Source organism: Mesocricetus auratus, unplaced genomic scaffold (assembly GCF_017639785.1).
Source record: "Mesocricetus auratus isolate SY011 unplaced genomic scaffold, BCM_Maur_2.0 Super-Scaffold_100006, whole genome shotgun sequence".
In the NCBI taxonomy this organism is placed as follows: domain Eukaryota; kingdom Metazoa; phylum Chordata; class Mammalia; order Rodentia; family Cricetidae; genus Mesocricetus; species Mesocricetus auratus.
In genome coordinates, this window is record NW_024429190.1 from 98,093,623 (window position 1) to 98,110,771 (window position 17,149).

At 44.7% G+C, this 17,149-nt stretch overlaps 1 protein-coding gene across 3 annotated transcripts in view; it reads right to left on the bottom strand.

The window, feature by feature from the left end:
- Positions 1 to 2,099: 2,099 nt before the first annotated feature.
- Positions 2,100 to 17,149, bottom strand: part of Frmpd2 (FERM and PDZ domain containing 2) — a 115,221-nt gene continuing 100,171 nt past the window's right edge. For 2 of the 3 annotated variants that reach the window (XM_040747717.1, XM_040747716.1), the window contains exons 28-30: positions 11,676 to 12,016; positions 6,600 to 6,863; positions 2,100 to 3,110 (exon numbers count right to left, since the gene is read on the bottom strand). In XM_040747717.1, coding sequence (XP_040603651.1) covers positions 3,107 to 3,110; positions 6,600 to 6,863; positions 11,676 to 12,016 — 609 coding nt within the window. In that variant the 3' untranslated portion in view covers positions 2,100 to 3,106. Of the gene's footprint in view, positions 3,111 to 6,599; positions 7,817 to 11,675; positions 12,017 to 17,149 lie in introns of those variants that run through there. The other variant, XM_021231548.2, reaches the window with a different exon arrangement.

The following is a 17,149-nucleotide window of genomic DNA, read 5'->3' on the forward strand; positions in this document are numbered from 1 at the left end:
TCAGGGGAGGGTGGAGTGGAGGACATGAGGAGAGCACAGCCCACAGAATCAACTAAGCAGGGCTCATTGGGGGCTCACAGAGACAGCAGTGGCAGTCGCAGAGCCTACATGGGTCTGCACAGGTCCTCGGCATACAGGCTGCGGGTGTTTAGTTTGGGTTTTTGCGGGACTCCTAACAAGGAGAATGGGGTGTCTTTGACTCTTTACCTTTTCATGGGATCTTTTTTATCCTACAAGGTTGTCTCATCCAGTCTTGATATGAAGGTTTGTGCCTAGTCTTGTTGTGTCTTGTTATGTCACGTTTGGTTGATATTACTACTCTTTTCTCAAGGAAAATGGAGAGGGAGTGGATGGGGAGGGGGGAGCCTGAGAAAAGGGGAAGGAAGGGGAGAGTGCAGTCAGGATGTATTGTATGAGGAAAAATAATTTTTCAAAGAATGTTATACAAATGGAATCAGATTTGTACTGTCTTTTGTGGTCTGCCTTTTTTCTTAGTATAATTCTTTGGAGTTTCACCCTACCTGGTTGTGTGTTAATGGACCATTCTTCTTTAGGTAGATTATCACCCATTGTTTAGCCATTCACTTGGCTTTTTCTGGTTGAGTGTTATTACAAATAAAGTCACAATGAATATTTGTATAAACATAAGCTAATTTCTCTGGGTCAGACTCCCGGTGTGCAATTTCTTGGTCTTGTGATAACTGCATGTTTGGCTTTATAAGATATTATCGATGTGTTTTTGGATCAGATGCACTAGTTTACATTCTCAGCAATACACAGACAGTGCAGTCTCAGCAGCAGCATAGAGGCAGCACATTCTTGTCTTGTTTCTTTTTGTTTCGAGATAGGATTTCTCTGTGTAGCCCTGTCTGGACTGGAACTCGCTCTGTAGACCAGGCTGGCCTGGAACTCACAGAGATTCTCCTCCGCTGCCTCCCAAGTGCATTCTCAGCAGCAATGTGGAGGCAGTGTGTCCTTAGCAGCCATGTGGAGGCTATGCAGTCTTCCCACATCATCACCAGTTTTGGGTATTGTCTGCATGACTTCATTTTACCACGTAGAGACATGTGTAAAGATATTGTAACTTTAGTTCACATTTCCCTGGTAGCTCATGCATCTTTGGATTATTTACATGAATCTGTATAACATCTGCAGAGAAATGCCCACTAATAATTGATGTCAATTTTCTACTTGGAATTCTTTTTTGCTATTGAGATTTGAGGGTTCTTTATTCATGCTAGATACTAGTTCCCTGTTGGGTTTGTAGTTGCCTTCTTTCATTTTGAAGCTTATCCTCATTTCTTATACCAGGGCTTTTACAAGGGAAAAACAATCCCAATTCTTTCATTTATGGATCAAATCTAATATCTCCATGTCTAAAAATAGGTCTCAAAGATTGTTTTCCTTTTCTAAAAGTCTTATCCTTTTACAGTTATAGTTAAGACCATTACTTGTTTTATACAAAGTGAGAAGCTTAGATAATTATTCATTGCTATCCCCATACTATTTATTAAAAGTTATCCTTTCTCCATTGAATTTCTTCTGTACTTCTGTCAAAAAAATCAGTTGAGAATATGCATGTGAACACAACACTGGGTCCTGCTTTCTTCCCATGGATCTATTTATAGCTACATAGCAAGCCTTAATTTGGGGCACAGTGATTTCTCCCACCTTATTCTCTTTTTAAAAGATACTTTATCTGTTCTAGAGCCCTTGCCTTTAATATAAATTTCAGAATACATTTTCTCCATATGATTATATTATATACATAAAACCAAATTGATTCAGAATAAAGTTTTCTACAGTTCCAAATTATTATACCAGGGTTATGATAGAAACCACAGTAGACATACAAGTTACTTGGGGAGACTTTGGTATCTTTACTACTTTGAATGAGTTAGCCAACTTCCCCCGACATGAAGCAAGTGGCAGCTGCAATCAAGCCCTTAAGGCAAGGTAACTAACATGCTTTCATGAAGAATGGCTCAGCATGGACATGACGAGAAGGGGACCTGTCCTACAGAAAGGAAGACCATGTTTGCTTGGCTGTGTACCTGCCCGTTTCTAGTACAAGTATAGAAGAAGCAACCAGAGTTCAGTGGGTTGAAAAATATTGTTATTTAATCATTTTATTGCATAGTTAATTAATTTTCCAAACTTGAGGACTACAAAACTGTGTGGCAGCTGTAACAGTCTGAAGCAGAGCTATTCAAATTGCTGAAAAATTCGTCTCCTTAAGCAGCAGAGCAAACCATGACCTACAACAACACACACCCTCATTGTGTTATTAAGCTGTCTTTGTTTCTGTGATGTGAGGCCTTGTCTCTGCTATGTGGTCCCCATTATACAGTGTCACACCAATGGCTTACACTGTGGTCCACCAGGTCTATTTCTTTTATGTATTTGCTAATTCCACAAGTTTAATTTATTAATGGTGGCATCTACATAGCAATTATCAAGAATGTTAGTTACACGATAGTTTATTTTTTATAAAATGAGAATCAGGCATTAGGATCAAAAGGGAAAAAACTCATTTAAAACCACATCACTATTTGGAGCTAAAGGACAGACATAGAAAAACCAAAACAGAAGAATACAGAAAGTTATTTTGCCTGTGGCCTTTGAGCCCAGCCTCTTGGCAGATTCCCTCCAGTACACTTGGGACACTTTGACAAGCACAGAGTCCTTTGAGCACTGAGGACTCCATGGTGCATCATCCGTCTTGGAAAACGGTGCACCAGTGTGGCAACCAGGACTTTCCCCCGTCCTTGTTTGTATTACTTAAAGAAACCAGGTCCCAGTTCCTTTTGTGAGGGGAACCCCACCCATACACACAAAGATTTGCTTGACTTAGACTGCAGAGGAAGTAGTGGCTGCTAACGAGGATTAGCCTCAGAAACAACAGGCAGGAACTCTTAGAAGGTAGCACTTAACAACTGGGCGGGAGCTCCATCCGAGCCCATGCTCCCAGGGATGCTTCATTCACAGTAGCAGAGCAAGTAGACACATTCTCTGGACCACAGTCAGCTGAGGGGCTCTTCCGCCAAAAGGATGCCCACTCAGAAACCCTCAGGTTCTGTCCCAGGAGATGCCTGGTTCAGTGTGTTCACCTACAAGAGTAAGCAGCTGTTAGTAAGTGGCCCATTTGGGCAGAAACCTCTCTAAATCACATAATTCAACCCTGTTCTTACAATCCCCCTTAACTTTGGTTTGATTATTTTATTTTTACTGGTTTTTGTTGTTGTTTTGGCTTCACAAGAGAAAAGCGCTTGTAAAAAAAAAAGTTGAACAAAATCACAGACTGAGCAGGAGAAAGAGACCCACTCACAGGCCCGCCCAGGCTTCGAGGAGAACACATGGGCCCACCTGGCGCCACTGGAGAGCAAATGTGCAGTGTGTTATGGGGGTGGAGAGAGAGAGAGAGAGAGAGAGAGAGAGAGAGAGAGAGAGAGAGAGAGAGAGAGAGAGAGAGAGAGAGAGAGAGAGAGAGAATAAGAGAGACAGAATCAATGTTTCATTTCCTGTAAAAAACCAGTGAGGAGCAGACTGAGGAGGCTGGTTTGATTGCCACTCAGTGACATGGTGATGTCATGGCCTAGGTTTCTGCTGGGTCCCATGCCTAGGTTCGTGGCCCTGGTGAAGTCAAGGTCTGTGTTGATGTCTGATGTCCTTGATACCAACAAAGACAGAGAGGATAGGGCTGTACAGAGTTGGCCCTGTCCCTCACTGGTTGCAACACTGGGAAGAGCTGGTCCTGCCCCACTGGCTGAAGCACCTAGGAGAGAGGGTCCTACACCTCACCTAGGTTGTACAATAGAACTGAGCCTGTTCACAGGGCCATAGGTGAGCTGGTCCTGTGGGTATGAGAATGGTAGAGCAGGTTATGCCCCTCTTGCCTGTCATGTGATAGCATGGGTAAGGGAAAGATGCCCTGCTCCTCTACCCCTCAACACCCGCAGCAGGTGGGAGACCAGAGCCAACCCTTCCCAGCTGCAACACTTGGGTGAACAGGCTCCACACCTCACCTGGGAAGCACAGTAGAGCTGACCCTGTAGACAGGGACATAGGTGAGCATCCCTGAGGGTGTGAGAGGGGTGTACCTGGTACTGTCTCCCTCATCTGCAGTGTGGTGGGTGAGGAAAAGATGCCTTCCCTTAACAACCCAAGCAGACAAGGGGACCGACCCCTTTGCCAGCTGTAACACTCAGGAAAGCAGGCCCTGCACCTTGTCTGGGCAGCACAGGGGAGCTGAGCCTGCTGAGGAGGGCACAGGTGAACGGGTCCCAAGACTGTGAGCATGGGAGACCTGGCTCATCCCGCGTCTGCTATGTGGCAGCACGGGGAGAGAGAGAAATGCCCTCTACCCGACGCCATCAACATGGGAGGTGGGCGCCAGAGATGGCCCTGAGGTTATAAGAGCAGGAGGGCTACTCCTGTCCCCCCCCCCGCCCGCCCCCCCCCGCAGCTACAACACTGAAGAACAGGCCCTGCACATCACCTGGACAGCACAACAAAGCCAACCCTGTTGGCGGAGGTGGAGGTGAGCTAACCCGGAAGTTGTAAGTGTGGGAGAGCAGTCCCCATTACTCATCTGTCATGCCAGGACACGGGTAAAATAATGATTCCCCTGTCTCTCGTGGGAGAACTGGCCCTGAGGTCGTAAGAGCTTGAGAGCTGTCCCTACCCCTCATCAACCGCAGCACTGGGGAGCGTGGCCCCTGGACCTACTGGGCAACACAGTAGAGCTGGCCCTGAAATTGTAGTCGTGGGAGAGCTGCTCCTGAGGACAGGTAAGCAGGAGAACTGGCCCCGTCCCTCTGCTCATCACTGCAAGGGGTGAACCAGCCAGGGCAATGCCAGAGAGCTCACCCTGGCGGTAAGGACAAGGGAGAGCTGACAGACTGTCCAACCCTGCAACTACCCAGGCCCAGAACCAGGGTTAGTGTTGGCCCACCCCAACATCCACCCCACCTGTGATCTGCTGGAGCACAGGTGGGGCAGGGATAAGGTTCCTGAAGACAAAGGGATGTCCAGAAGCAGAGCAGCAGTTGGGTGTCCAGGAAGAGCCCCCGGAAGGGCACAGTGTGGATAGTGTAGCAGAGACCAGCGACCTCAAACCAAACCAATGTTCTTTGCAACAAATGCCTGCATGTAAAGATGTATGGATGAAGGGGTTCGCTGAATGAAAATAAATAAATGCTTGTGCTTCTGGATCCTTAAAAAAAGTTGTCCTCCTACTGCTTGATGGAAAGATGTGTGTGCTATGGACTGATGTGGAAAGACACATTCTGTGAAAATGCATCAAAAGCCAATTATGAAGTTATGAGTCCACACAGTATGTGACCCTGGACAAACTAAATAGAACAACTAAGCCTACTAATAGATGAGAAATAAGAATACCACAGGATTGATTGCATTTACTTATAGAAAGATTAATAGAAAATACTTTTTTAAGATTCTTAAAAAATTGTTGTTTGTGTGTATGCCACCTGTGTACAGGATGTTTGTGTGTATCTGGAATCTGTACAGGAATCTGTAGAAGCTAGTAGGCAGTGTCAAATCCCCGGGAACTGGATTACAGGTGGTTGTGAGCCACCTGATATGGGTGTTGAGAACCAATTGGCATCTTCTGGAAGTGCTCTTAACTGTGGATTCATCTCTCCAGCACCAGAAAATAAATTTTACTATCATCTATGTCTGAATAGAGCAAACAAAATTTTGAATACGACCGTAAAGGATGCACTACTCAGCCATAAGTCCTCTTTGTATCCTCCTCTCCCAGATTCTGGTACAAAAGAGGATAATATGCAGAAGTACTTAACCCTCTGGATGACTCGGACTCTGTAGAGAATTTAAGGGATGCTCATGTTGCTTTCCCAAAAAGAATCACACTGTCCAGGGATGGGTAACCCTGGGTACTATGAAGCATGTATGTGAACCAACCACAGAGCCCAGGCCCAAGCTGGCACCATGAGCATTCAACACCTGACTGCCACCCTCTATCAAGAGGGGCAAGACCTGTCTTTCATTGGGATAGGATGATAATGTGGTTCATCCCAACTGTACCCCAAGCCACTATCAATAGGTGAAGGCCAACCAGTACATCTATTCCACCTTCAACCGTGGAAGGGTATTTCTCTCTGCACAAACCTTATGTTAGGACACAAGCCTGTCTGCTTAGTTCCTTTGTCTGTGTGGAAAAACAAGAGAGTTAGATGTCTTCAAAAGCTTGAATCTTCCCACTGAAGGCTATGGAAACAGTAGCTAGCTCCTACCAAGAGCACATTCTACATTTAGCATTGTCATCTCAGCCTTTCGATGACAGCCTCAGGTAGCTTCCCTGCCTCCATTTGCAGTGAATGTTGTGGTACCAGGTTGAGAAAGCTTGGTCTGCCTCTGTGCTTTAGTCGCTATAGAGCCCCGGAGCCGCCTCTGATGTAGCATATGAAACAGTCCCCGAATGGTAAGGCAGTCATTACGGAAAAGGGACCACAGTATGCACTTAGCATAAATGGCTTCCAGATGATACCCAAGGGGACCACCACACCAGCCTAAGTGAACTCTGCTAAGTCCCATCTCACACAGAGTGTGATACCCACCTGAGGGTGTCATCCATAGTCATAGGCTCCTCCAGGTCCTCCCAGTCACTCTCACTCCCATAGGATCCTTCCAGAAGTGAAGACTCTGGGAGAGCACCCCAAGAAAGGAACTGTGGCAGAGGAATAGTCTCCGAATCTGCCTCTAGACATTCTTCACAGGGCAACTGGCCACAGGATGTGGAGTTGAGGGTCAGGTATTCTTCATCGTCCACGGTGAGGAAAGAGGTTTCATGTAGAAAACATGCGTCACCTTCAGCATCATCCCTGTCCAATCAGCGATGATGAAAACAGAAACCTGTGTGTAGTCCAGTCTCCATCAGAAATTCCTGAGCCCCTCCCTTCTCCTTGCCTCTTGGAGTTCTCACCCTGGTTCATCACCTATGACCCAGCCAGATTCAAACAGCTCTTGCCAGAGGATTCCCTGGGCCCCAGGATGCAAACAGCAAACGGTATGAACTGGTGAGAATCCCAGGCTAATGAGAACAAGGGTAGCACAGAACTATCACAGTGCGGGTAATAAGCGGAGGCAGCTCAGTGTATGAAACCTAGGGGCCCATGTGGGAGCTTCTGGAGGGCACAGCAGTACAGGCAAAGCTATGAGCTATGGCATCAGTTCTGGGACCTGCTTTTCAAGCTGAGACCCTGGGTAGGTTACTGCTTATCTGCAATCTTGGTTTTCTTATCTAAAACACTGGAAGGTGGAGAGATTGTTAGGATTGTTGGAATATTTAAATTAAATGATTGCTATACATTATATGCTTCCCGGGACGCCTGGACCAGGGTAAGTTTTCCGTCAGCAAGATGCTGTTATTATGACTCTGACGGTTTGAACTATTTCAGCAGACAGATTAGAGGGAAAGAGCCCAAGGAGACTAGGAGCAATCTTCAAAGCACTTTGTGCAAATAGCAGATCCTTTTCTAAGCACTGATAAAGTGTCTGTTTAGAAAGGCAGCCAGCTGGAGTGACATTTATTCCCCATGTCAAAAGAAGGACACAGGAGGCAGAGGGCGGCGAGGCTCATTATCTGGCGATGCACACGCAGACGCAAGAGAAAGATTCAGCCTTCCAGGGAGGACCCAAGATAGCCACACATGCCTTGGACGAGAAAGAGCAGTTCTGCAGACAGCAGGGTGTTTTGTGAAGCATTGCAGACATGCAGAGAGGCCCTCAGAAAATATCTGTTGCTAATCTGGTTAGAGAAGACGAGAAGGAAAATCTAAGAGGAAAGCATAAAGATTTAGTTGTTTTTTTTCTAACCAAATGCATGGATCCTCATTTCTCAGCTTCATGCCCCACACCGAGATCAATGAGCTAGTTTTGTTTCATGCTCCCATTCCTGCCCCCCTTTCCCATAATGCCCCTTTCTCTTAAAAATCAATTCTACAATACCCCAGTAGCTACAAACTCACAAACATCAGACAGTGTGTACCCCAGCCTGAGTTCTGCTGTGAAGGGACATTATTTCCAGTCCTGAAAGGTAGCTACAGGATGTGTATCAAAGTGCATTTCATGTGAGCACATGCATGCGTGTGTATAAAAATAAATGATTTACCAAGACTATAAAACAATTTAGAAATTGTCAAGTACTTAGGAGGAAATTTGGTTTAAGAATGTAATGGACTTGGTCAAAAGTACATCAATTATGTTTTCTTATAAACACAGGGAAGGAACAGTTGGGCAGTTATAAGAAAAAAAAAGCCATGCACTGCCCAGGCAGGAAATAGGAGGCCTGGAGGGTGCAGAGCACAGTTACCTGTAGGCCAGGAAAGCTGCCTGGCTGTCTACCCTGCATCTTTACAATTATCCCCTCCACACTTTCAAGGGATACCTCTAGCTTTGATGTGAGACTTAGCCAAGGAGAAAGTGATCCGCTCCTACACCAAAAGCATAGGTGACATTGCACATCTTATAGGGATGTCCAATAATGAGATTCGATATGCCCCAACTTTAGCAAGTAGCCTCGTATAAACATGTATCCCCAGCCAAGCCCTCCTCTTCCATCGGTATGCAACGCAGCTCTTCCATGGCAATGCACCCTGGGGGCGTTATAGTCTCCGGGTGTAGGATAGATGAGAATGAGGAAGGATTGGTGAAATCTAATCTAAACACGCTCTGAGTTTGCTGGGGTGCTGGCAGCCATCTGGCGTTAAGACAGAGCCACCTGGAGACAGTAAGTTCTGGCAGTTGACTGGGAATTTCAATTCGATGCAGCTTGTTCTTTAACAAGAAACTACCGAAGGAAGAGTAGGGATATAGAATAGCGCTGGGGTTCCTACTATGTGCCGGGTACCGTGCTGTGACTGTTTCTTCTGACCTGCACAGTGGCCGGGATTCCTGGTGCAAGTTTACAACTGGGCGGCCCTCAACTAATGGAAGACGGCTATCCAGGCACGCACGCGTCAGTAAGTGGTAACGCTGGCTCTAAATTACATTCTCCACAGATGTGAGCTTTTTGTACCGAACTGCAGAAGGCTGGACCCAGAGAGGCCAGAAGTCAATGGGCAGTGTAGCTGAGACAGCCGCAGCAGACCTGCAGACGCTCCCGAGGAGCCCAGGGATACCCGCAGTCCCACTCTGCAGTACTAATTAGGACCCTGTTCCCAAGTATGGGACCCTTCTTTCGGTGATTTCCGGGTACACACCACACTTTCCTTTTCTTTGGAAATAGTTGCTATGAGTGCATACGGGGCAGGTAAGGACTGTCCTGTAGAGGAGGGGCGGCCATGGTTTGTGTGCTGTTTTCATGGTGAGGAAATAGTCTTAAATGGAAGAAGAAAATGAGGCAAAAGTAAAGCCAGGAAATGGGGGGGAGGATGAATGTTGTCATTCTGTGGAAGCAGTGCAAAGGGAAGTGTGGGTCCAGAGGGGCTTGCAGCCACAGGAGGGAGGGGGAGGAGGTGGTAGCCATAGCAACTGAGCATCAGAAGCCTCACTAGAATGTTCTGGACAAATGTGAAGGACTCCGGTGACCCTCAAAAGGAAACACCCTTCAAGAATGACAGGTTTGGGACATATGGTGTACCCTTACAAGTAAGCCAAATTTAATCTGATTCAGGAAATAAAAATAAATGATTCTCTTGTTTAAAAAAAAAGTCCCACCTCTTGCCAAGAAGCTGTTGGCATTTAATTGCTGCTAGGTGAGGGAAAGTCAGTTTTTCTTAATGGAACGACACTTAGTGTACTACTAGTCACAATCCAGTGCAAAGCCACACACCCAGGAGTACAAACTAGACTCCAGGGAGGGTGTTTGCTTGTTTGTTTGTTTGTTTGTTTTTAAGAGGTAAGGAATGAAGTTGGGTTGATAGGGAAGTGGGGGGAAATCTGGGAGGAGTTGGGAGAGGAGGATGGATACTATCAAAATATTCAAAATACATTGCATGAAATTTTCAAAGAATAAATAAAAACATTATTTTCTAAAAGACAATAACAATCATATCAGAGGAGATGGGGGGTCAGGACTCACAAATAAAAATATGAAAAGATAAATTTCACCATGGTGTAAGGGAACATTGTCTGACCAGCAAGGTTGTGGTGACAAATGGCTTCTCATGCAGGGGCAAGTTGTTCACTGTGGAAACATTCAGGCAAGAGAAGGCAGCCCCTCCTGCAGGAAGTTACAGTGTGCACTCTCACGTGCAGTGTGACGTTAGAGTTGATCATTTTTTATATGAAACCCAATATGCTGTAATACATGAATGAACACTAAAGGTCTGCACTAATTTAGAAGTTAAAATATGTTTATTAACTATTGGCAACATTGAGTTAAAGTTATATGGAAATCTATATCTAGCTAGACCTGAACTCAAACCTAGAAATGGTTTTACTCCAGTTATGACTGGCCCCTTTTCAAACTCTCTGGGGAATACAATTTTTAGACATCTAGGACTGGTGAAATGGTTCGGCAGGTAAAGGGGCTTGCTGCCAAATGTTATGACCCAAGTTTGAGTGTAAGGAAAGAACTAACTCTCCCTAGTGGTCTAGTAACATCTATACATTCTCTATAGTTTTTGCATTCATCACACACACACACACATGCACAATAATATACATCTAGAAATGTACTCATTTCAAGATTATTTAAACAGTGAATACAATGAAATGGTTTATAAATAGTTGTTATACTATATTGCTTAGAAAACAATAACCAAAACATCTGTATATGTGCAGCACAAGTGTGTTTTCTCCTATTTGCAAAGTAGGGTTGGACAGATGCACAAACGCAGAACCTGTAGGCACAGAGGGTTGAGTCCATCATGCCACCTATCAGGCCCTGTGAGTCTATCTCATCGCTCTGTTACAGTGATCAGAAAGGAGAGTCATTGAATCCCAACAGCTTAATATCAGTTTCAAACGCAAATCATTACTCCTGACTGTTGTCTGCTCGTGTCCATGCATGCTTACAAGGGCCCATCAGCAGAAACGTACCCCGCCTCCCACTAAACTTCTCCTTCCTCCTCCCCATCTCCGCTCCCTACCAAGGTTTAAGGTCTATGTATGTAATAAATGGTCTTCAAACTGAATTGAGAAGATTTTTCATGAGGCTAGGAATTAAAACTAGAAATACTTATGGGTGGGTAGGCACAGAACTACAGACTAAATAAAAATAGTCATTGAAATGAAGGTTTCAGTCTGGTTTTGGAGATAGAAACATACTCCCAGGCACGTGTTGATAGTAAAGGTTTATATCAACAATAGAAATGAGCAAATACAAAAGGTCTCCCTTTGTACCACAGCCACTAAAGAGGCAGCAGAGATGCAGAGGACACACTGTGTGCTGGCAGACGCTGTGGGGGTGCAAAGTACACACTGTGTGCTGGAAGAAAACAAAAGGCCTGCCATCAGTAGCCTGTGGGACATACTGGGGATGATTGTCATCTGGGTGGAATTGGATTTTCCCCAAAGTTTACAGGTTGTAGCAACTCCAACCACGGACTTTTATAGTTTCTATCTCCCCTCAAATGCCTGGAACAGTGCTGGGCATAATAATCCTCTCGGAAGGTGACTACTTGATTGTAACTAGCTGGCAACCCAAGGCACACAGCTTACAAAATGTCTGCAAATGTGGTAAATCTTACCTTCCCAATCTCCTGATGTCACACACAGAATAGCAGTTTTGTCTCATATCCTTTTCCAAAGAGGTAGCCAATGCCGGTGCCTCTGGTTCTTGGTGGAGTTTGCACAAGTGAGGATGGGATTCCATAGGGTGCATCAAGGACCTGGTCCAGGGTCCCTGTTTGTTTTGGTCTCCTTTAACCTCTCTGACAGCCTTGTAGGAAGACTCTGGTCTGGCACCCAGGCCTTCCCCAGTGTCCAGGGAGGCACTGTCCCTCCAGCTGTCTTGATCTAGGCTGGGGCTCTGCTCTGATTCAGTACATGTTGCCATGGTGAATCTTTGGTCTGCTGATAGTTCAGGAGTCTATTAAAGAAATATGAATGGTTATCAATGCTGTCTCAACACATGGAAGAAACCTTAAAAAATGTTTAAGAAATAGAAGGTTTGGGACTTAGTTGGGCAGTGGTGGCACATGCCTTTAATTCCAACACTGGGGAAGCAGAGGCAGGCATATTCCTGAGTTAAAGTCCAGCCTGGTCTACAGAGTTCTGGGACAGCCAAACTATACAGAGAAACTCTGTCTCGAAAAAAAAAAGATGGTACAATCAGAGAAACATCACCCTTTACAATTGCCACAAACAACATAAAATACGTTGGGGTAGCGCTAAACAAACTAGTGAAAGACCTATATCACAAGAACGTTGAGTCTTTAAAGAAAGAAATTAAAGAAGACACCAGAAAATGGAAAGATCTTCCATGCTCTTGGATAGGTAGGATCAACGTGGTAAAAATGGCAATCCTGCCAAAAGCAATCTACAGACTCAATGCAATCCCCATTGAAATCCTAGCACAATTCTTCACAGACCTTGAAAGAACAATTCTCAGCTTTATATGGAAAAAAAAACAGGATAGCCAAGACAACCCTGCTCAACAAAGCAACATCTGGAAGCATCACCATTCCTAAATTCATGCTCTAGAATATATAGAGCTATAGTCCTGAAAACAGCTTGGTATTGGCACAAAAATAGGCAGTAGACCAATGGAATTGAATTGAAAACCCTGATAGTATACATAAGTGACCATAAAAATTCTACCATAAAATTCCTATAGCTTCAGCAAAGTGGCTAGATGCAAATTTAACTCAAAAAATCAGTAGACCTGTTATGTACAAATGTCAAATACTGAAAAAGGAATCAGGGAAGGTGGGATAGTGGTGGTGCACACCTTTAATCCCAGGACTAGGGAGGCAGACGCAAGTGGATCTCTGTGAGTTTGATGCCAACCTGGTCTACAGAGCAAGCTCCAGGACAGTCAAGGCTACACAAAGAAGCCCTATCTCAAAATACCAAAAGCAGAAAAAAAATCAGGTAAACAACACCTTTTACAATAGCCTCAAATAATGTAATATATCTTGGGTGACTCTAACCAAGCTAGTGAAAGACTTATGTGATTAAAAACTTCAGGTTTTTGAAAAAAGAAATAGGAGGTGATGTGAGAAGATGGAAAGGTCTCCCATACTCATGGATCAGCAGGATTAACAAAGTAAAAATGACCATCCTACCAAAAGCAATCTGCAGATTCAATGCACTCATCTTCAAAATTCTAACAATTCTTCACACATCTTGAAATAACAATTCTTAACTTCATACAGAAAAACAAAAGACCCAGGATAGCTAACACAATTCTGAACAATAAAAAAAACTGCTGAATGTCCCACCATTCTTGGTTTCAAGCTGTACTACAATACTATAGTAATGAAAACTACATGATATTCGCATGAAAACATGTGTTGGTCAATGGGATCGAATTGAAGACCCAGACATAAATCCACGCATATATGAACACCAGATTTTTAATAAGAAGCCAGAATTACACACTGGAAAAAAGTATCTTCAACAAATAGTGCTGGCCAAACTGGATGTTGGCATGTAGAAGAATGCAAAAAGATCCATATTTATCACCTTGCACCAAACTCAAGTTCAAATGTATCAAAGAGCTTAACATTAAACCAGACACTCTGAACCTGATAGAAGAGAAAGTGGAATAGCCTCGAACTCACTGGCACAAGGAGATAACTTTCTGAACAGAACACCAATAGCCCAGGCACTCATGGGACCTCATGAAACTAAAAAGTTTCTGTAAGATAAAGGACACCATCAACAGAACAAAACAGAAGCCTACGGAATGGGAAAGGATGCTTACCAACTCTACTTCTGATAGAAGACTAATATTCAAATTATATAAAGAATTAGACATCAAAGTACAAATAATCAAATTTAAAAATGGAGAGAACAAATCCAAACACAGAATTCCCAATAGAGAAATGTCAAATGGCTTAGAAACACTTAAGAAATGTTTAACATCCTAGGCCATCAGGGAAATGCAAATCAAAACAACTCTGAAATTCTATCTTACACCTGTCAGAAGGGCTAAGATCAAAAACACAAGGGACAGTTCATGCTTTGAGAATGTGGAGCAAGGGGAACACCTTCCATTGCTGGTGGGCATACAAACGTACAGCCGCTTTAGAAATCAATATGTGGTGGTTCCTCAGAAAGTTGGGAATCAACCTATCTCAAGACCCATCTATATCATTCTTGGGCATATGTTCAAAAGATGTTCCCTCCTACCACAAGTACACTTACTCAACCATGTTCATTGTAGTTTTTCTCACAATAGTCAAAAACTTGAAACAATCTAGATGTTCCTCAGCAGAGGAATGGATAATGAAAATGTGGTATATTTACAGAATGGAAAATTGCTATGCTTAAAAAAAAGATGTCATGAAATTTGCAGGTAAATGATGGAACTAGAAAATATCATTCTGAGTAAGGTAATTCAGACCCAGAAAGATAAATATGGTATATATTCACTTATAAGGGGATATTGCCAGTTAAGTTAATGATAACCAAGCTGTAATCAGTAGACCCTGAAGAGGATAGGTTGAAAAAAGGAAAGATCTGGGGGAGGGGACACAGGAATCTCCCAAGGATAAGGAAATAGAATATATTTTTGGGTGGACTGGAGAAGTGGGGATCAGGTTTAGTGGGGAAATGGAGTGAAGGGAGAGAGTTTGGAAAGAGATGGCTAGAATTGGGGAGGGGCAGTTGGGGGATTGCAAACTTAGTGCAATGGAAACTTTACAACTCCATAAATGAACATGATAGTCTTCGACATCTCTTTTGAACCATTTTTTATCCGTTTTAACATCTGCCTGGTTCCCTCTTTGAATTAGTTACATATATGTTAATATTTATAACTATATGGAAATTAGGATTTCACATTTTCCTGAAAATTAGGTCAGCATTGGCACCCCACAACCAGCTCCCATCCATCACAGAGCACAGGGCTGAACTCCCCGCTCTGGTCTCATTGAACAGAGAAACCTTCACCTCCACTACAAAGGATCCTCCCTTGGGTGAGCCTTTGTGATAGCATATCAGTCCCCCACCCCCAACACTGCCAAGAGAAAGGAACACCCCCAAAGATGCACACTTCAATTATAAATCATAACCAGTCCCTCGCTGCTGTCTATTATAAAGGGCTTAATGAAAATCGAAATCTGAAACAGAGGAGATTTTTTAAAATGAAGAGACAGAGGAGTTCCCACTCCTGCAAGCCCTGGCTCTCACTCCGCCCCAGACATCCTCTGCAGCTCACTCCTCAAAGCTCCTTGTAATTGCCAATGCCTTTTGTTAGCCCAGCACCTATAGCCTCCTTCCCCTTTGATTCTGCCTCCTCTCCAGTGTCCTCCTCACAAAGAAGGTCCCTGGCTTCCTCCTGCACTCCTCTCTGCCTCCACCTCTGCTATTTTCACAAAAGCTCTTTCCAGTTCCCAGTGAAAGTGTATGGCCCTCCCAGCTGCTGCCAAGCCTCTGGCCCTGGGAATGCCACAGGTGCGGCTGTGGATGGCAGTGCTCATTCAAGGCGTCCAGACAACCTTTCCGCTTCCTACAGATGATCTTCCATCTTTCTCAAGCCCCAGCTGCTTTCCCCCAAGTCTCCTCTTACTCCACAGCAACAGCAGCACATTAGACAGGAGTCCTCCCTCACCCACATGAGTCTTACCGATCAGCCTGTACCCCAGCCCCATTCACCCCTCACCTACCAGCCATTCACTCCTTTGCTCTTCTTCGCGGCAAACTCTGAGGGGCGTCTCCAGTGGTTCGTCTCTTCCTAGAGCCCCAGAGCACTTCTCTGCCCTTTTTCTATCTAGCTTTCAGCAGCAACCTTCAAACTGGTACATCCTGCTAGCAGACGCTCCCTCGCTCATCCTCTGTATGAGATTCCCGCTGCTGTCTGATTCAACTTCTCCTCAGCCTCGCTCATACTCTATGTACGAGCTGCCTGCTGCTTGCTGCCTGGTCCAACCTCTTCTCATGCCCCTCTCCTCAGCCTCGGCTCTCTACATCAGAGCTCTCAGTGCTGGGTTCTTCATGTTCCAAGGAGGAGATGGATCACCCATTCCATGCCTCTATATAAGCCTATGTACTCATAATTCCCAAACTCATTTTTTTCTAGCCTGGACCTCATACTTGTTCTTCACAAGCATCTACCTACTTGATAAACTTTACTGGATCCCTAAGAGCATCTCCATTTTCTGTGGTACCAGGAACTATCTCTTCTCCTCCATGTGTTCAGGAAAGCAGCTGGTGGCTCATGGCCACCCCCTCAAGGGAGATGCTTCAGTGCATACTCTAGTGTGCATACTCTAGTGTCTATACTCTAGTGTGCATACTCTAGTGTCTATACTCTAGTGTGCATACTTTACTGTTCATACTCTAGTGTGCATACTCTAATGTATATACTCTAGTGTGCATACTCTAATGTCTATACTCTAGTGTGCATACTCTAGTGTGCATACTCTAGTGTGGGTGTGTTATTCTGGACAGGTTCCAGAGGTCATCTCAGCTCCACAACTGCCTGTGGAGTCAGCTGAGGCCCTGTTATGTCTGTACACTGACCTCTCCCTCTGCTGAGGACAGCCTCCTGACTCACACAGGCGATGATCCAGTGGGCCACCCCATAGGCTCCCTGACCTCTGTCAAAAAGTCAATTTCCCAGAGACCCAGCAAGGAGTCCCCAGTAGTTGACAGGTCATTTCATATGTCAACTTGACTAGATCAGGGCACCCAGATATTTTTTTTACTATTGATATCACTATAAATGTATTTTTAGGTGCAGTTAATGCTAAAATCAGTAGCCTTTAAGCAAAGAGCATACCCTCCAGGCTGTTGTGAACCTTATCCAATCAGCAGAAGTCTTGAGAAGAGAAGAGTGGCTTTCACCCAGAAAGAGGGAATCCCACCTCCAGACCACACCACACAGCTCACTGCACCGAACCTGTGATCACATGCTGTCACCTTCTCCAGCTGCTCCGCCCCACCTGTTCCCCTCTGCACGACAGTCTAACCTTCCTCCCAGATCTCCAGCATGCTGGTTGGCTGTGTTTATGCTGGCCAGCCCGAGAATTATATGTTAATTCCTTACGAGAAG